The 21,137-nt window shown below is 39.7% G+C and overlaps 1 protein-coding gene across 2 annotated transcripts in view; it reads right to left on the bottom strand.

Moving 5' to 3' along the window:
- Positions 1-15,386: 15,386 nt before the first annotated feature.
- LOC136878836 (BTB/POZ domain-containing protein 1) overlaps positions 15,387-21,137 on the bottom strand; it is an 81,405-nt gene continuing 75,654 nt past the window's right edge. For both annotated transcript variants that reach the window (XM_067152374.2, XM_067152366.2), the window contains exon 6: positions 15,387-15,906. In XM_067152374.2, coding sequence (XP_067008475.2) covers positions 15,748-15,906 — 159 coding nt within the window. In that variant the 3' untranslated portion in view covers positions 15,387-15,747. The remainder of the gene's footprint in view (positions 15,907-21,137) is intronic.

The raw sequence follows: 21,137 nt of genomic DNA on the forward strand, positions 1-21,137 counted from the left end.
TCGTCATAGAACCCAAAATTAACAACCCTTTCTGCCGATTGTAGCTGAGCTGGTGCCCGTATGCAAGAACAAGAAGAGCAGGTAGGTACCATCCTGCAGTATTAATGTGCCCTGTAGGGTACATATAAAATGGCTCCCAAAGGCGTGTGGCGAGAGTGTCCATGGGGGAAGGATAATAATATCCACCATAATGTAGTAATCTGCCTTAATTGTGTATGACGAGAGTATAGATGCAGACGCTATGAATATCCAATATAGGATACAAAAAACGTGTCTGAATGAAGGTGGACTATTAGGTAGGAATTTTTCTTTGATAAATGAGGAACGGAAACAGAGAAGCCAGTAGTTTGGCAGTAAATCTGTTCAAATTTTCAGTGCGGTATTTTTTTAACAGTGAATATTGTACATGTCTTGGTGTCGATATTCTGTCTTATATTTCGTAATCATAGTGAGAATGATTTTTTTTTCAGGACTGTGATCTGGTAATTAACCATTGCTATGCAACACACTGTTATGTAGATTTTAAACTATAATTGTTATGTCATTTTTTTTCAAAATTTCTGACACTGTGGTCATATATGATCAGACAGAGCATAAGCGTATAGGTAGAAATTTAATGAAACATAGGGTGATGACGGTGTGCGGGTAAGACCTCTAAGTCTCTCTTGAAGGGTTGGCGTATTCTCATTGTAATAAAATGTCGCTGACATTAGAAAGTTTTCGGGATATGTTGCGGGAGGAACTAGGACCGCTTAAGGCACAGCTTCAGGAAATGTGTGACGAATTGAAGGCGGTAACAGCGGGTATAATGACACAGCCTGCCGAAGCTGAGAAGGAATGGAAAGTAAAATTAGGACAGTTAAAGATACAAGTTCCTGACGTAAAGGTACAGTGTATAAGCGCAGGTGAAACACAGTCAATAGACACTAAAGAACAATTAGACTCGGTAGTGGTCAATAATCAGCAGACACTCGTTAGTGTGGTAGAAGCAGGTCAGAAAGTTGAAAATACACACTCCAGCTACATAGCTAGTGTGAGGAACGTTGAGGACACAGTTGAGGTAGAAAGGCAAGGCGAAGCGACCCTAGCTTCTCAGATAACCAACGAGGGGGAGAACAGCGCCAGTATGTCTGAGGCGACTAATGCTGCAACGATGACAGATGAAGGTAATAGCATCCACGGAGCAGAATTGGAAGGGAAGTTCAAGGCCGACAGAGTTAATTTAAGGCGTGAAGGAAGTCCAGCTGAACAGCGTACCCAACAAATGACGGCAGAATTGAAAGCGAATCCAAATCGACCCACACTATACAAAAATGCCAGCCGACGGAAGAAGAAGAAGAAAGGTCTGCAACGTACGATGAAAGAATGTTACTCTAAATCGTACCGAGGCACGAGGAAGAAGATGAGACGACAAAGAAGAAGAAACCGGCTGTATAGAAGAAGAAGGAGATGGCTACTGGTACCGCGCGCGAGACGTAGGACCAAATCACGAAGCAAGAAAGACCGGTACTACTATGGGAATTCCGGTAGAAAGCGGAAGAAGAGAAAGGAAACTTTGAACTCTAAGCTCAAGAAAATGGAGCTAGGGATAGTAAAGGGTATCCCTCATTATAGACTACAATGGCCACAAGGAGAATCGAGAACAGATTAGACCAAGAGTATTGGGATCGAGGCTAAACTGTATCATATGTAAAGGAAATTTTACCATAGCTGTAATTACCTGTAAATACTCTAAAATTGGATGCAAGAAACTTAGAAATTACTCCAACACGAGACTGCTAATAGGGATGAAGAAGAAGATGATGAAGAAGAAGAAGACGTGGTATGCGCAGACGAGGTACCGGAGACACACGACGATGAAAATGAAACCCTTGACCACAATCCGAATGAAGTATCCCTAAACGTAGGAAAGATAGAAAATGTTTCACCGCAGAGCAGCGCAATAACAGGAAGGGCTGCTTTGGAATGCAATGAATGTTCGGGGAATCATAGAAAATTCTTGGCCTTGTTGGATGCCTACTATGGAATGAGGAAGGAGCGTGAGGAACTACTGGAGCAAGTTCCGGAAGAACCACAGGATGGCTCGGAATGAAAGAAAATGCCACGCGAGCGTTAAATATCAGACGCAAAGAAAAATACAAAAAAATAAGAATTTATTCATATTTTTCTTTAGTGTGTAGGGAGGCAAATGTACCGTTATATCTGACTGAAAGCATGGATATTTAACGCAGTAATAATTTTTTTAGTAGGGCGCCGTTGTGAGGGCGTGATGCTATACAGAGCGCGGGAATCGAGAAGGTGATTTCCCGAGGCAAGGCGGCGTCAGGTGTGACGAAGAAAGAACATGTGAGGAAGAGAGAAGAGAGAGGGGATTTTGTCGGAGGGAGAGACCTGCCATCTTAACGGAGATTTTAGCGGGAGCAGACAGGCCCACCACATTACGGAAATTGAGCCGTAATTCCCATAATTGAAGGTTTTTCAAGAAAATAAAAAGATGGAAATGGTTACTAGAATTTTATGAAACGGTAGATACCTCTAAGATTATTAACATAGGATTAGATCAATAAATATGTTCCAAGCAGAACCACCGTGGGAAACTCTGTAGTGGCCACATTCCAGACTCAAGTTGTTTCTCGGGACTTCCCCTGGCGTCCTTAGGTGTGCGTCCTCATATAAAAGCTGTGTGATATGGGGGGAGATCATCCAGTTGACTATCATATTGCTGCCGGCATGCGTCGCACGTCCGCCTAGATTGCTCCAGAAACCCTTTGTTCAGAACAAAGACAGTGTATAATTATTACAGTGCGATTAAGTATCACAGTGCGATAACTTTGATCCAGTGGATAGGAGACTTACGAAGACAGGTGTGGACCTGTAAGTGGCGCTATATTCAGATACTTATCAATGAGATCGCGTGTGCTTAATGCTATCAGTAACCATAGAAAGCTGTACTTGCAGACTCGACTAAATAGCGGTAGGGGCGAAGCTCCCGAGGTGCCGAGGAAGTGTGGACAATAGACGGTGGAGGTCTATATTTATTCTCTGATAGAATGTTGAATCCAAATTAAGCAGGTGTAAAAACAAGAACTGAGTAGATAGTTTCTAGAGCAGAAAATAGTTTGTGGTACAGTACACAAGTTAGCGAATACGCAGTTATATGTGAAGGGAGGACGAGGAGTGTGCATTGCAAGGTGTTAGCGCTGTGTGCTAGCTCAACCTAAGTAAATGTCCAGAATGTGGCGTAGTGGTTAAAGTGAATCTCTCATTATAGTAAGAAGTCGAGGTATTCCGAGGGGAGTGAGCGGCTAGAACTTCAGAACGAGGCTGCAAAGACGTCACCTTGAACGAGGCATCCCTCAAGAAGAAGGCGGCGCTATGGACCAGTGGGACAGGAAGAATGGACTCCAAGGATCGAACCTGGATGAGACATCCATCATGATGTGCTAAATCATGCTAGCCATACCCGGAGGGAGAGACGAGGAGACTAATTAAGATAAGTGAATCAATGAATTATTAGATGTATGGTAGAGTTAGGGTATCACGCAGAGATAGTAGAATTAAACGTGTAAATATTCATATAGGACTTGATGGTGGCCCATCAGGCTGCATAGTAAGATTGTTTGATATCTACGGGTAAGAGTAGTTAGGTTTGTTTTCTTGTATCTTTATATAAAGCGGACAATGAGGTAATATTTGTTATTGCGGCAAGACGTAATATGCCTTGTGATACATATATGTTTGTGTATTATTGTCCGGATAATTTTCCTTGGGGTCGATCGTGAAATACATGTTACTTATTGGATTTGGCAATGTAGGTAATTCCCAGTATATTCTAGGGGAAGGGCAGATATACATGCGCTGTGTAAGGTATGCAGGCTGATGACATCTATTTAGTAAAGGGGCTCTACTTACGTGTGTTAGACGGGCGTAAACTATAGCGGAGGTGCAGGTTTTAACGCTATTCGACTCTGTGCTACTCTGCCAAATGTGGGGTTTGAACCTCCGACTCCCGAGTTTACTGCTGTCACGCTGCATATGGGAGGTGATGGTTTGATATGATTGAATGATAGAACACTTCATGTGATTCGACTGCGACCCGTGTGGGTGGTTAATTGAAGTCAGGAGCGTGATGTGAGATGTGTTTTTTTCCTCACTTATTTTATGCCATTGGATGGTATGTGTAGAAGCTTGAAAGTCCCTTTGTGAAAGAATGCAGGGTAAGACGTCTAGCGGGAGTTTGTTTACGTTTTTGTGTGTGGAAGGGGGCTCCAGACCTGACTTCAGGTCAACGCTCGCCTGCTCTGTATTGGGGTGTGCTCGGCCATTTTTAAAGTGCTTTGGAGGTCGGTCATTCTCCTTTGGCAGGGAGTATTTTGCCAAACCATGCGTCACTTTATTGTATCCATTTTACCTTGTATTTCCTTTCTTGTTTGATTCATATTATTAGAGTTGGGTAGGCTACTAATGTGATCTTGGCACTATACCACTTGTATGATTGCCCTGTTGGCACATGTTTCTGCCTGGTGGACGTGGGTTCACGTCCATGTAAATATAATGTTGAGGGCGCTAGAGTAGGTTATCTTAGTTTATTCTTATTTACCTATTGCGCTGCTAATTTTTTTGTGTATGTAAATATCCCTGTAGGGGAGGAACTTTCTTAATAGTGGAAATCTCTGCAGGTATCCTGGTTCTACCATTATATCATTTTATGTCGCAGACATAGGGATGTAGTTTCCAAGAACACATCCGGTTTTCCTTTCCTTGGTTCACGGATCGATAAATCTCAGCATAACGTCATCATCCAGACTGTATTTGCTTGTTGTCATTTTAATCTGTAGAGGTGAGCCTTCGGCGCACGTATTTCGGCACTACAGGTGCAATCCTTGTAATTAACTTGTGTTATGAATACAAACTTATGCTCAAAATTCTGATCATAGCGAAAGTGTTCCTCATTTAGTAGTTTAATGTGGTATTGAGTTCCCCATGATCCTCTCGTCATAGAACCCAAAATTAACGACCCTTTCTGCCGATTGTAGCTGAGCTGGTGCCCGTATGCAAGAACAAGAAGAGCAGGTAGGTACCATCCTGCAGTATTAATGTGCCCTGTAGGGTACAGTATATTCCTTGTATTATTAACTATTACCATAACATCTCATTTCACTTGTTATTCTTTAAAATAATATTGTCTTAGGATTTCGCCACAAATGATCTTTGCTCCAATACGGCTGATGATGACCCCTAGATGGGTCGAAACTAGTACCGTATAATTTTGTGAATATATTGTAGTATTGAAAAGGTGGAAACATTTACGTTATTATTATTATTATTACTACAATGCCTTCATGGTGTTGCAATTTCCATTTTCTTAAGTGTAGTATGGAGACAAGAAATAGTGGACTGAGCAGTGGCAAGGCTAGTCGGAAACAGCTATGAGAACCATGTGAAACCATCCACACACACAAGAATGTATTCCCATTCCCTTTAGACTGAGAGAAAGGTCCGACATGATGTACAATCGCTCCATAGGGCGAGATGCTTGGTGTGATGACCTTGGTAGATAACATGGGGTTGCTAATCAAACAAAACTTACCAGTTCCCTAATCTCGCCCTCCATACTCTTCCAGACATATGTCTCCCTTATCTTCTCTCTAGCTTTGAAGATGCCCAGATGTCCCCCTAATGGGGTCTCATAGTAATACTTGAAAATCATAGGCACTAGAATAGCTGGAACCACAATTTCCATCTTCTGATCGTGCCTCAAAGGGCAACACAGAAGCCCATTCCTCAAAACATAATGGACAATATGTTCCCCAGAACAAAGGGTTTCCATAATAGGACCCAGCACCGGATCTTCATGTTGGTATTCTGCTATATCATTAAATAATTACTATACTTATGTCATAATGGTCCACCTTTTCAATATTATAACAAAGGGGCATCAGTCAAAATGGCACTTATGCTAGGAGGTGTGGAAACATAAGGCGAAGGTCTTTCCTCTGGATCAACAGAATTAGAATTGCCAGAAAACATTCGGCTTAAGCCATCCGTGATTACATTCTCAGATCCTCGAATGTGTGACACGTCAAACTGAAATTCTAATTGCCCATCGGGCAGTGCACCCGGTATGACGGGGCCTAGCCAAAAACCCAGCTCAGAGCCTGATTGTCTATCTCCAATTAAAATTTAATATGCTCAAGATAAAGATGGAATTTTTCTAAGGCAAGTCCTTCTAACTCGTTTATAGAGTACTTGGCCTCTTGAGGTGACAAGGTTCTAGACGCATAGGCATTGGGTTGCTTTCCGAGTTCAGATTCCTGAAGAAGAACCGCAGCGACCACAGAAGAAAAGAGGCATCTGTCTGTACAATGAACTCCTTGGAGAAATCTGGCATAGCCAAGATCGGGGCGCTACACAGAGCTAATTTCAGATCCTCAAATACAGCTAGCTGCGAAAGCCCCATTCAAACTTGACACCTTTCCTGTGGAGAAGGTTTAAGGGTGCCACCCTTTTAGTGAAGTTGGGGCACCATGCTGATGAATCTAGCGACCCCTGTAACATCTTTGGGAGGCTTGAATTTACGGATTGTATGCGTTCTGGAATGATCAAGTGAAACTACATCAGGTGATGCAATATGCCCCAAGAAGGACATAGATGTTTTAGCAAAAGATACCTTTTCAACTTGACCATCAATCCAGCTTTACGAAGGCGTTTTAGAGTTTCATCTAGATGAGTTGAACGCTCTTCAAAGGTCTCAGAGAAAATAACATCATCCAGATAATGGTACAGGTATTCAAATTTAATATCAGAGAAGACCCTATTTACCAGCCTAGTAAGAACTGCCGCACCCATGGGGAGCCCGAAAGGCATGTGGTTGCATTCATACAGGTTCCAGTCAGTAGCGAAAGCAGTCAGATGTTTTGATTCTTCTGCAAGAGGTATCTGATCTAGGATCTAGGATGGTGAAAAATTTAGACTTACGAATCCAAGAAAAAGATGACTGTAAGTCAGGAAAGGGTACTGACTGTAGGACAATCTTACGATTCAACGCCCTGTAATCAACTACTGGCCTGAAGCTTCCTTGTGGTTTAGGTACTGGAAAAATGGGTGAAGAATACGCTGACTTGGAGGGTCGAATGATACCATCCCTCAACATTTGGTCTATAATTTCCTTGAGAGCCTTCATTTTCAGAAGAGATAACCTGCAGGGAGGAAATCTTACAAGGATCAAATCTGTAACCTCAATCTTGTATTCAATTTAGTCAGTAACACCTAGATATTCTGAAAACACATTGGGAAATGACTGACATAATTTACAAATGCCACCAGCCTGATCCTCAAGGTCTAACGACATCTCACTTTGGGTAGGCGGAATAATAGAAAATGCTACAGAATTACACTTCAAAAGAGGTATATGGAAATTACTTCTAAATCTGAATGTGCAGGATTTACTTTGAAGACTGAGCACAATACCGGAATGTGACATGAAATCTGCCCCTAATATCAGAGGGCTTGACAAATGTTTAGCACAATCAGAGTGTTGGAATGCACAAAGACACAATCTAGACAATGTAAAATTAACAGAGTAATAAGAGGAAGTTCTACACATGCCTTCTGATCATATGATACCAAAGTACAACTTTGAAAAACCGTTTGAGACCCAAATAAAAAAAGGAAGACTGGGTTATCAACATATGGAATACTGAAAAAGAAGGTATTGTCACGTGTTGGCGGTGTAGATAAAGAAATAAATGAGTAGAAAACCTGGTAGCATCCTATTTCTAAGATTTATTAACTTAGCACTACAATTACAGATTTACATACACACAGACGATAGCTGAGTTTACAACTTACACGGTTCGCACTCTCTCTTAGTTTCTCATGTTCTGTCTACAATGTGACACACACACACACACACACACACACACACACACACACACACACACACACACACACACACACACACACACACACACACACACACACAGAGTCATCGATTATTTACAGTACACTCACTCAGCCACTCAGTCACACTCGTTAGCGCTGTCACGGTCCACAGCCTACACGTCAGTCTCGCAGCTCGGGATAGTATCCGCTGTTCACTCAAACCGTCGAACTCCGCAGTCTTCACACTTCGGCACCCAGTGTTTCCTTCGTGCTACTCCAGAACACCCAAGGTTCTTCCCCAGCATCCGGCCCCAAGAGATTCACACGCACGATGTCAAGGAAACAGGAACAAGTCCTCGGCTCCAACAGGCAGATACTCCATCAGGCTGACACCTCAGCCCGGGCTATCACAGACTGCGTTCACTCCTCACACACTCACTCCGTCTAACTCTCACTCACTCCAGGCAGGTCATTCCTCTCTTATATACCTGCGCTGGCCCTTCTAGAATCGTCCAGATGTTCGATGGATCCAGGAACCTCACAAGATGGAACACTCCAGATTAATAGTCAAGTAATTTCTGTCATCCCATGCGGCGCGACCACGGATAGAAGAGAGAAGGGCCGGCCCAGCGCTTAAGTGTTCCTCGCGATTATCGTGGTCGAGCGTAAGGGGGGGGGGGGGGCGATGGGTGACGAGCTCGGCCCGTAGCAAGTTGGCATGGCGGATGCTATAACCATTACAGTATAGTGTGGTGGACTGATGGCTCAAAGACTGTGGATGGTACGGGAGGAGGGATCAACAGGGGAAGACCTGAGAGATCAATCCAGATGAGCCTGGGCAAACACACTACAGTCTTTCAAGGTGAAGTGATAGCTATCACAACATGTCTTGAAAAAAATCTGAAAATGAACTCTAGGAATAAGAACACTTTCATTTTTACGGACAGCCAAGCAGCCATTAAGGCACTAGAAGCAGCCCGGATAATATCCAGAATTGTCTGGTATTGCCACTCACTTTTCCCGAAGCTCTCAAAGTACAACATTGCCAAAATAATATGGGTACCAGGGCACGCAGGTATAGAAGGAAATGAAAAGGCAGATAAACTGGCCAGGAAAGGGGCAGAATCATATTTTGTAGACCCAGAACCTGTATGCGGGATTTCCTATGGACAAGCCCGACACTACATAAGAAAATGGGTATATAAAAAACAAATGGAGAACTGGATAAATACTCCAGGACGCAGGCTTGCAAAGGAACTGATAAAAGGACCAAACAAGAAGCATACTAAAGAACTGTTGAAACTCAGCAGTGAAAATATAAGATGGGTAATAGGATTGTTGACAGGACACTGCCATCTGAAAAATCACCTACATAGAATTGGAGTAATAAGAGACAATATATGTAGGAAATGCAATGAAGCAGAGGAATCAGCTGAACACACACTTTTCAAATGTGAGGAGCCGGGTAGAATCAGACTCTCCACTCTAGGACTACCAGGTGAAGAGAGAGAAAAAATTCCAAGAAGATCCACTAACAACAACCTTCAGCTTTGTGAAGCGAGCAGGTATATCCAGGTGGGAATGAAGGAAAAACATGGTAGCAAAAGATCTTGGAGGTCGACGCTAATTAGGAACTAATATTTAGAGTCCCCATGAAGAAAATAAGAAGATTGTAAAGAAACAAGTCACATGTCCAGAACTCACACTTCCTTTAGTGACCAACAATGCTAATACTGGGGAAAAAAAAAAAAAAAAAAATTGTGGACCCACTAACACTCTTTCACAGAATCTGTGTAACCAAAGTCAGATGAGATCTGAAACGGTTTTTCACATTTAAACTGTCACCTTTTCCTTTGCCACATTGTAGGCTGCTTGTTGTTTAATGGGGCCTAACATCTAGGTCATTGGGGTATGCAAAAAGGGACTAAATCGTCTTTATTTTCATCACTCACGTGAACCACAGGAGCTGTTCAAGGAAAGATAATTTTGTAGTGGTAGATGGAGATCACGTACTTCGTAAAGTTGTTTGACAGTGGAACTTGAATTTTGGGGGCATTGCTAAGAGTTATCTGACATATTTACAAGTACACTATGGTTCAAACATTGCTGCAGTGTTTGATGTATATCCTTCTGATGTGATGGGGTGGGGTATGAAAAGTGCAGAATGTATTCAAAATATTTTTTACAATAAATTGAAATTTCTAAATATCAAAGAAAATCTTTTAATCATCTCCTGAGATCCTATTCGATGAAGTCACATGTCTAGAAATTTCTCAAGAATATTTTTCTAATGAATGCAATAAAGTACGTTTCATTGGCCTTCTGAAAAAGGATCTGCAAGAAGGAAATGTGACAGTAAAATAGGCAGTAGAAGATGCAGACGTACTAATTGTTGAAACTGCTATTTCTGCTGGTATGACAATATTTCTTTTTTTTTTTTTTTTTTGCAGTCATCATCATATATGTTCTTGTGTCAGTCAATTTGTCTTCTGCAAAAAAGGGAAAAAATGTGGCTCCTGAATTCCTCCTTAAGATAACATCCAGTAACTACAACAACGCTTGTGGTTGTTGGAAAGCAGGTCTCATACGTTCTTCCCTGTGAACCTGTTCCCTTGCAAAAATGTGCCTGCCATCTTTCTATTTAAAGACAGCAATGAAGATGAAGAAGACACTCCAGCGTCCATAATTGAATGTGTCAACAATGATATGGAAAATTTTGATAGTGAGCTGGATGACAAGGACAAGGAGCAACAGACAGAGCTTGAATGAGATCCGACCTGGTCCCTCAACACGGCAAAAACTGTAAACAATGTGTTCTGATTTATGTCTCACTAGTAATGTCCTAGTTTTAACTTGTGGTATACAAACTTTGTACACATTTTAAAAACTATTTTACTGTATCCTTATTGCTTCATGATGTCCAAACTTAAAGTTGTAATAACAATGGATGTCGATTGAAAAATAAATTGCAAGTATGAAAATTGTGTTTGTGTGGATAATTTTTTAGTCTTTAATTAAACAATTGCATATCTTGAAATATTAATCATAGAAACGTTCTTTAATGCTCTGTATACAGCAAATTTACTCACTTTTAAAATTGATCCATATAATGTTTGCTCCAAACACCTCAGTTTAGGAGATATTTAAGAAAATTCAACAAAAAATCACAACTTTAGCAACTTTTTGATTAAAAACACAATTGTTTGAAAGCCTGCATCTCAATCACTACATAAGCTGCAGAGCTGAATTCAGGCTCAAACTGGAGAAACTTTACTCTATTTGGAAATTTGGAATGAATGTTTTTGTTAGACCAGTCGGTTAAGAGGTATTTAGAAAAAAAGGAAAAGAGATAAAAAATGTTGATGTTCTTCCAATGCCAAGTGGCAAGCGGTGGCGCGCCAAGGTCGAAAACTTGAATTTTATATTACAGGCTCAACACTAAAAACAAATCAAACAATCAAAACTACCCGACATTTTGCATACCGAAATGTGTAATTTTACTGGACTATCAGGTGAAGACAGCATAGTAGCGGAGATGTGGAAACATGCAGATGAACGATCTCTACAGAACATCCATCAGATCATACAGGACATATGGGTAACAGACACCTTACCAAAGGGATGGACCTCTGCTGTGATCCATCCTCTACACAAGAAAGGTAATAAAACAGACCTCAACAAAAACAGAGGAATCTTTTTAATATTTATTTATCATATGACTTTACATGCAGAACTACTAAGTACTACTGTATATACATAAATACATATGACAAGAAACAACATATCTATATTCTCAAATCCAAACTATCCAGCCACTGTATCACAGAAGGTGTGGCCTGAACAAAGTCCAATGGATCACCTTCATAGGCCTGTAGACTGCAGTCGAATGTGATGTGTTGTATAGACTGGGAAGGAGCACCACAGTCACACTGGGGGATGGAATTTTGCCCCATCTAAGTGAGGACTCTGCACAGATTCCAGTATTTATGTGGATCCTATTTAGAGTGGACAATGTCTACCTTGGGAAATGAAATCCTGGAAAAGGGCTGTTTTTGCTGAGCAGAGGTCAAAGCAAATGGTTTGTACTGGTAGGCTACTCCCCTTTCATTCATTGAATGGATTGAAGAGATTCTTGTTAGTTCCTAAGTATAAGCAATAAGTGGATGTCCGGACTTCAGTCTGCCCCTCTGAAGGTCTAAGATGTCGTTGTGATGGGAAGGTCCAGATAAGCCATGATCTTGTCATCTTCTCTGACAAGAATGACTTTTTCCTCACAGGTGAGGTGGCATAATGTGGCTGAGGACAGGAAGCCAGTAAGTGGGAGTGGGTTTGATGACTCTGCTAATCTTCCGCATGGTATTGTTGAACTGGGTATCAATTAGCTGCACGTGAGGACTGTTTAGCCTTAATGGGACACACCAGTATTCAGCCACAGAGAAGAAAAGAATCATAGCTGAGCTCCTTAGGATTTCTGCAGAGGCGCCTCACGATGTACTACAAAGTTTGTCGAGGATGTTGTTGCAACTGAAAAACACCCGGAACAAAACTCTCCTAGATAAAATTTAACATGAAAATAAAAACATTCATTATTATTACACAACCTCTCTTACTATGAATTCCTGAGAAAACAAGTGGGCATTATTGTTTGCTAAGCAACCTTAGCACAAACTGCAAGGTCAGCAAGCCTTCTGTGAACATTACACAGATAGAGACGCAATGGTGAGATGCACAGGTTTTTCTCTTATGACTTGGTCCTTCTAAAGCAGTAGTGAGCATTTTCTTCCTGTATTATTTCTCCTTTTATATTTATTTCATCATAGACTTCACTTAATATTCATGTTCATGAATTCACAGATTATTGCTCCTATTCACACAGAGCTTTGCACATAGCTTCTCTTAATATTTTTATGATTTCTTTCAGCTTGCCCGCTGGTATAGAAAAATATCTCCTTTATCTCTTCCTGTCACTTTCAGGAATTTGACCAACCGATATTTCAAACAACCTTCTGCAACTTAATCATTGCTTCTATCACACAAGGAAATGGCTCATGTATCTCTTATTCTGAAATAATCCTAACTGGTTTCCAGGATTTACCTTACCGACTCTCCCTTGAAAATATGTGGTAACTCATCATCAAAAGGACACAAAATAGGGGGATTGCTATTCATTAAAACTGTCAGAATATTATTGATTATCCCCTCAAAGAAATATTATTACGGGGGTTGGGGCAAAAGTCATGGCAACTACTTTTTTTTGAAGATACCAGTCTGGTTGGAAAATGCGACATATACAGACGAAAGGACAAGGTGTTAACTACATGTGTGGACAATGAATAGCACTGAAATATCATAACATACTAATTTATTACGGTAGTATACAGGGCAATATGGCCTTCCCGGTGCAAAAGAATGACAACACAGAACACATAAAGTTGACATGACAAACCTGGGCCTAAAGACCCTCAAAGTAGTCCCCTGCTACTGACACCACACGCTCCCAACAATGTGGGAGGCGCTGAATACCATCTGCCTCAGCATTTGCTGCACCATGTGTGAATAGGGTCACCTGTTGGAGCACAGCATTAGCAATGTCCTCTCGTGTTGGAAACCGCCTACCACGTAGTGGTTCCTTAATCTTTCGAATTAGATCAAAGTCACATGGTGAAATGTCGGGAGAGTACGGTGGGTGCTCCAATTCTTCCCATCCCCAACGTCGCAGTAGCTGCCCTACACACTCTGCTTTATGTGGTTTTGCATTTTCATGCAGGATTATTGCACTGTTTACAAGATACAGACGTTTCTCCCAAACACCACGTCATACCTGTCCCACCAGGAAGTCCCTGTAGTACTGAAGAAGAAGTACTGAAGGGATTATCATTGTATATTTTGTATGTCAAAATTTGCAACATTGTGCGTTGGTAAAGCGTGTGCGGTACATAACTTTTGGATCAGTGGGTACTGCACATGGAGAGATTAGGTGATGCAATTCCTCTTGCTTCAGCAAGTTAGGTAATGACCATATATGGTCATGCAATTGGATTGGTCAGAATAACAAACTTTCCAATTGGCAAAAACTGGGAATCTAGAGGAATTCGGTGTCCCATTGGTTGATTGTGTTTTGTCCATTTCCGGCCTTCTGCCGGCTTCACGTGCATGATAGGATTCGACCGCATCTTTCTATCTGACAGTTCTTGTGAGCAGGTGTGCTCGGGGACTTGCACCGCCTTGGGTCTCCAGTTCCTCACAGTAAGCGCTAAGTAACTGCCTTATATTAATTGTGTTTCCGACCTTTTCCACTTAAAGTAACTTCTGTAAATATGTAGAATTTTATTTTGTGCACCGGAGTTTCCTCTAGATTACCAGATTCACCATATTCGAGTTTCTGTAGAACTTTGCTGTTAGGCTAATCCGTTACATGTTGTCTTCGGAGGCAAACCCTTTCTGGCTCAATGTTTTGTTATTACAGGTAAATGTAACCTTCTCTCTTGAATAACATATTATATTGTATTTTTGATTCTTCTGAGGATGCCTCCATTCGCTCTGCGAATCCTTGATAAAAGTTTCTTGCATTTATTTTAAAAAGTACTTGTCAACTACTCTGCCATTTATTTGTGTCTTTGATTTGTAATTGTATCCGATTTGTCGAAAATGTTAAGTATCTGTCATTTAACTTTGTTTCTTGTAATTTTTCATTTGTTATTTTGAATATATTTAAGTCGAGGGTGATTGATTGCGAAGCTTTCCTTCCCCATAACGGCATACCTCCCCATGGACCTCAACAGGGTTCCTGCGTGTTCCACACTCCTATCCAAAGTTGTCATTATTAGGCCTGTAAGTGTTCCCTTGCATATGGTTTCATTTTGCACATTTATTGTCTACCGTTGTATTTCCAAGCTTAGATGTGTAACTGCCGCTACTTTTGATATTTTTCTATCAACCCCATATTTATTTTATTTCCAATATTTAATATTATTGTGTGTTCACGTTTATTTCCTTATTTTCATATTGTTATTATCTTTATTGGTATTATTATTTTCATTGAAGGGCCAATGTTACGAACTTGAGGGCCCTGAGAAGGGCCTCTAGGTGCGATTCTTCTCCGTTTTCCTTGACCGGGAGGTCGTATACGACAGTTCGGTCTCATCTTATTCTGATGTTGCTCACTTACCACCACCCGGGGGACATGTGTAGGGTAATTTAAGGTTAAACCTACGGACATGGAACTTTAGTTATGAACTTGAGATGGTAGTTGTATATATTGTATATAATATACGCTAAATAAATAATTATTATTATTATTTGTGTACACGCTCAATTGTGGCTACAAGAAGGTACAGAAAATTGTATGCCAAAGAGCATACAATTAATCACAAACCTTCTGATAACTTTTCATTTTTAACTTACTTCAATGAATTATTAATTATCTCTCTTTATTGTTCAGAATTAATTGATTTTGGGAGGCAGAGGAACTATAACAAGAACTCTCAATAATACAACAGACAGAATTTGCAAGAAAATGACTTATTATTATGTAAATGAACTATACACAAGTCTAATGTTTATTTCAGATCTACATTTTGACAATAACATATAAGATAAAAATACTCCTGACACTTCCATGTAGAATCAGTTTTTCTCTTTTTAATACTGATATTTGTCACTTTCTGAACACTTGTTTTCTCCAGTACAAATTGTTTCTTGTTGGAATAAACCACAATGCCCATTTTGCTGAAAGGATATTTCAATGTGAACATTCATCCTTGGCTCTAGCTATACAGTCTAGAGGCTTTCAAGCAGATATAATGTGGTATATAGAAATAGATTCCACTACCATTAGAGAAGAAATCTCTTCTCCAGCTTATTTTAGGTATAAAAGATAATCTCTGGAATTTGTCCATCCTCAACAGATGTTCCGTTGTTATTGCCAGCTGCATAAGAAAACTGGAAGGTAACTTTTCCACCACTGGGACAATCTAGCACAAGCTTGCGTAATCCTTTAGTACCATAGTGTGAATCCGGACCCTGATAAAACAATTAAAGAAGGCATTAAAAGAAAAATTATACAACAGTTATAGAAAACAGCATGATATACAGTCCATAAGTCTACAGAATTAATGTATGACGACATAATACCTACATGTTTACATCTAGTGACAGATCGTCTACAATATTAAGTCCACAAAATAATATCTATGAACAATGTCTATCTGTTAATACCATCCACCTACCATATGTCTATGATATTTAGGCTAAGTAATGTTGATCTACATAATTATGAGGTCTACTCATAGTGTGGATACAACAATGTCCACAGGAAAGAAATGTGTTATGTTAGCTTAAGCAGCTATTAATTTCACTGCATTCCTTGTATGCTTGGTCATTTGATATCACGCCTCTTCCTGCCATTGATTTATTTGGTACATTCTCTTTAACAGAATGATGCAATCTTTGATACCCACCATTAACAGATATTAAACATTGCTAGACTTTTCTGCTCTTTAGATCTAATAATCAGGCAATTTTATATACATTCATTACAATTATGGACATTTGGTATATTAGATATTATGTTTATTAGACTGAGCAGTAGTACATCTATCAGCCTAGAAGCAACAGACTTTCTATCCAAAATTAAATATAGGGTACTATACAGAATGTAAAGATATGGATAAACTTTCAGGGCACATTCTACAACATAATAGAAGAAAATTTGTTTTGGGTCTGGAAATTCTTTTATTTCCATCTTAGAACTCATTTTCTACAACTCTACATAGTACATGATGAACACAGAGGAACAGAACATACCAACATATCATATGAAACTCTTTCCTTACATGAAATGTTCGAAAAACCCTCCATTAATATCAGCCTGCCGTTTGAATCCCAGATGCATCCTTCAAGTATTGTGTATGCATGTGTCAATGCTAACGTAGGGCATTTTGAAGATTTTGTGACTCGTGCTAAGGGAGTAGTTCTGACAGTTGCTGGTGGATGGTGAAAGTATATCACTGTGAAATAATGAGACTGGCAGCGGCAAGTCATGTCGTCTTCTTGCATTCCCCTTCAAGGTGATCCCCAGCATTCCGTTTAGCAACAATATTCACTGAAGTTCACAAGTCACCCATGCCTCGCATAGCACTGTTCAGTGCATAACATCCCTTTCTAAATGTTTGTAAAGGGAGATTTACAGGAGTATAAATCCATTTTTAGACAAGTAATATATGAACATGTTTATTTGGTTAATAAAAGTGGCAATGCATGCACAATATTGTAAAATAAGATTTTTTAAATAACATTGTTTTCTATTTGAACCTACCCATCTATGTTTTTCACTGATCTTGAAATTTATGAAAATATTTACACTCCTGATTTCACTAATTGTATTATTATTATAAATTTTTTTTTTCCTAGTTGCTTTACGTCGCACCGACACAGATAGGTCTCATGGCGACGATGGAACAAGGAAGGGCTAGGAGTGGGAAGGAAGCGGCCGTGGCCTTAATTGAGGTACAGCCCCAGCATTTGCCTGGTGTGAAAATGGGAAACCACGGAAAACCATTTTCAGGGCTGCCGACAGTGGGGTTCGTACTTACTATCTCCCGAATACTGGATACTGGCCGCACTTAAGCGACTGCAGCTATCGAGCTCGGTATTATTATTATTATTATTATTATTATTATTATTATTATTATTATTATTATTATTATTATTATTATTATTATTATTATTATTATTATTATACAATGGCAATATATATATTTGAACACAGTATGTTGAATTTCAGCATTTATGTACTTTAATACAATATCCAATGCACATGAACAGTTTGTTTGGACATTCCTCACAGTATGTTGTCACCTGCTTTATTTACTTGTCAGCATTTTTCAATGTGCCGCTTTCTCACTGAGCTTTATAACAAACTACGCATCATCTTCAAACTTTCCTGCCTGGTCCTGCTATCTTTGACAGGTTTGACAGAGAGTGTGCACGTCTCCTCCCAGGACTGACGACAGGTTTTGACTGTGGCCCAACCAGGCTACTTGTGTCCTCTTGAAATTGCAGTAGTGGCTTTTTTATTTATTTATTTGCAGACATCATGGTGTGAACTATCCAAGCATTAACTAAGGCCATTCCAATGATAACTTCTAGGGCTACTTTCCTGTACCATTTCAATCCTCTCAGATACCTGAATAATATGAAGACATTTTGTCACTGAAACTGACCCTCTTTATAGCACTATTGTAATCAAGGACAGAGAGAGGCTTCCTGATCGGTTCACTGTTTCTTTCCAGAGTCTGCTAGACAGCCACTATTGCTCAATAGTGCTGAAAGCATGAGGACAGGTCACTTATCAACCCATTTGATGACTCGAGAATCGTGCCGACATATTTTACCCACCACCTCTCCTTTCTTCATTTTCTGTTTCAGAATGAATGGTAGTCCACATCTATTGCTACGAAGGGTCCAACATACAAGTGTTTCATTCCTTCTTCTGCCAGAGGTACACTGGTGTGGAAATTATCAGCATACAGGGTACAAACTTCATTTAGAATCCACTCAGAAGCTCCATAACAGAATGAGCATGACCCATTCCTCTTTCACTCATGAGATTTTCCTAGAAACTTTCTCATTCCTTCTGTAATAGTTTTCCTCAATTTTAAACTTCTGGACTTGCCTTTCTCATTATAATTTTGTTTAAATTGTATGGCAGACCTATTCACTTCCTGAACCATAATTTCCAATAGATTGTGATTCACAAAGTGAGAGTATATCTCAATGGCCTGTCCCTCTTCTAACTTTTCCCAGGAAAAGCAGTGAAGCCTAAATCACTCCTAGTTATATCACCCCAACTGCAGTCTTATTTTTCTGATTCTGTTTTAGCTTGTTCGCAGTCACTTTCACTGTAGCTATCATTTACCTCTGTGTCAGTTCCAGACGAGGCTGGTGAGGATATTGATAAAATATTGGGTTCTTCAGTATCGCTACATTTGATATCCTCATATTCTAAATGAGATCTTCTGGGTCATTGTGAAGAGTGTGAACTGGAACAATCTCTGGGTAGCTGGCAGTCTGCAGTTTTCTAACATTAATTTTAAAAACACACACTCACTCCTTCCCCCTCCATAGCTTTCTGTGCTTATCGTGAAGTATGTAACGTTCCTAATGTGATACTGCATAGAAAACATGCCAACTGTAAATACCGTAGTTACTTCACACACACACTGACAAGGTTATTCACATGCAGTCACAACACATTTCTGCCAGCCAGCCTATAATGAGAGCCATAGTACGATTTGTTTTCCCAGCACCTCATTTTAGAGTGGCACAAGTCACATGTGACTCACAAAGCAGTGAACATGTTAATGTACTATGTAGAGTTGTAGAAAATGAGTTCTATTTCCAGACCCATGTCTTTATAACCTATTTTTGTCTGCTATCTGTGAGGAATGTGTCCTGAAAGTTTTGCAATACCTTATTGTTGCATCCTGTATCATTGCAATAGTTAGTTGAGAGTGTACATTTGAGGCTAGTAAGATTTCAGATGTATTTTCAAATCATGCTAAATAATATGGTTACAACTACAGAGGAAAGCTGTCATCAGGATTCCTGGGACAGGAACACTCAATGTTTTGTTTTTCTTTCTTCATATTGTTTTAGTATATTCACTGCTGAAAATCACTGTCATATATCTAAATCAGCCTTGTCAATACTATTAACATTTCTAATTGTTTATTTATTTCAATCATTAAGCAATGTACATGTTTCTAGAAATTCAGCAATGAAGGACAATTGTACACTACACGGTCTGACTACGGAAAAGAACTTGAATTGTTATCATTAGCTTTACAAGTTCTCATCCACTCATGACTTCACACGTTAGTAAGCTTGAACAACAACGAACATGAAAACAAAATAACACTTGAAAACTACTTTACAGGGGTTATTGCGAAAACTAGACATGATTTTCCAGAATTCAGTCACTAAAATATCCTTCATAATTTTAAGATCCCAATTGTTGAATTTATTTCTGTTTCAATATTGTTTAATTATATTATTAACAGGATTAGGGGGGCTTAAGTAGGGTAGAAGCCTATCTGTTGCCTTTCTATCCAAATGGCCAAGGTTCAAATCTCGGGCCAATCATGAGGTAGAATTTTTGCTTGAAAATTTCTATGGCACCAGGAAGGGCATTTAGACAAACTTCTAGTCAAAACCCAAAATAAGTCAAGAGTGGCATCAAAGATCCAATAACTTTTGAAGTAACTAGAATAAGATGAAGTTTGGTTTACTTCATTAATAATCCAGGTTTATAAAGTATGTACACTAACCACCAAACAAGAGTTTACAGAAAAGAGATATTAGGTAAACATAGCAAGCTCGTGGAAAGGACAGGCTGTATTCTCCCATCCAAGGGACAAGCAAGGAGCTACCTGATGGGAGACAACAGCTTTTTTGCCCCATCCTCAGTGCCGTAAGGCTGAGTTATTAGTAGAGGTCCGTACTTGCATTAGTGATACAAATGATTTACTTCACACGCTCAGTGATTGTGACTGTGATTATAAAGTGTACAGTAACAAGTATCCATCATGGTTAAGGGCACCTTTGGGCAATGAGTGTTTACTGCTGAAACATATCTTTAAAAACAGAAATTGCATGATAGGTGTGTGCAGAAGTATTTCAAACAATTTCCAGAAAGTTCAGAAAAACCATAGTGTGACGTGCACACAACTGGATCAATCTTAAACAGTTAAAGGCATTATAGAAAGAGGGTCTTAACTGATGAAAAATTTAAGACTTCGAGACTTCAGATTCCCTTATAAACCATCTGTCCATTTAGCACATGAGTGTAGTGTCTTGCCAATCTCAGTGCTGAAAGGGCTAACATTTCTGAATTTCTTTCGCTATAAGGTTTCCGTCGCACACAATTTAAATGTTTGCAGATCCTCTTGTTTGTATTAACTTCTGTTGGTGGGTGCTTCAATCCATGCATGACAGAGACTTACATCCTTTGCTTTTGATCATGTCTGATAAATGGCCAGCTTGTTCACCTGATCTCAGTATGTGCGACTTATTTGTGGGGAAATTTGAAACAGAAAGTCTGTTACAACAACCTGAAAACATCTAAAGGCCTGGAAAACAAACTCAGGAGAGTGATAAGTGCAAAAAAGAGAGAGAGAGAGACGAATTACGATGCGCGTCATAGAATTTCAGGTGGCTTCTATATTTACTTTCCCCGGCATAAACGACATTGA

The sequence above is a fragment of the Anabrus simplex genome, chromosome 1, assembly GCF_040414725.1.
Source record: "Anabrus simplex isolate iqAnaSimp1 chromosome 1, ASM4041472v1, whole genome shotgun sequence".
NCBI lineage: Eukaryota > Metazoa > Arthropoda > Insecta > Orthoptera > Tettigoniidae > Anabrus > Anabrus simplex.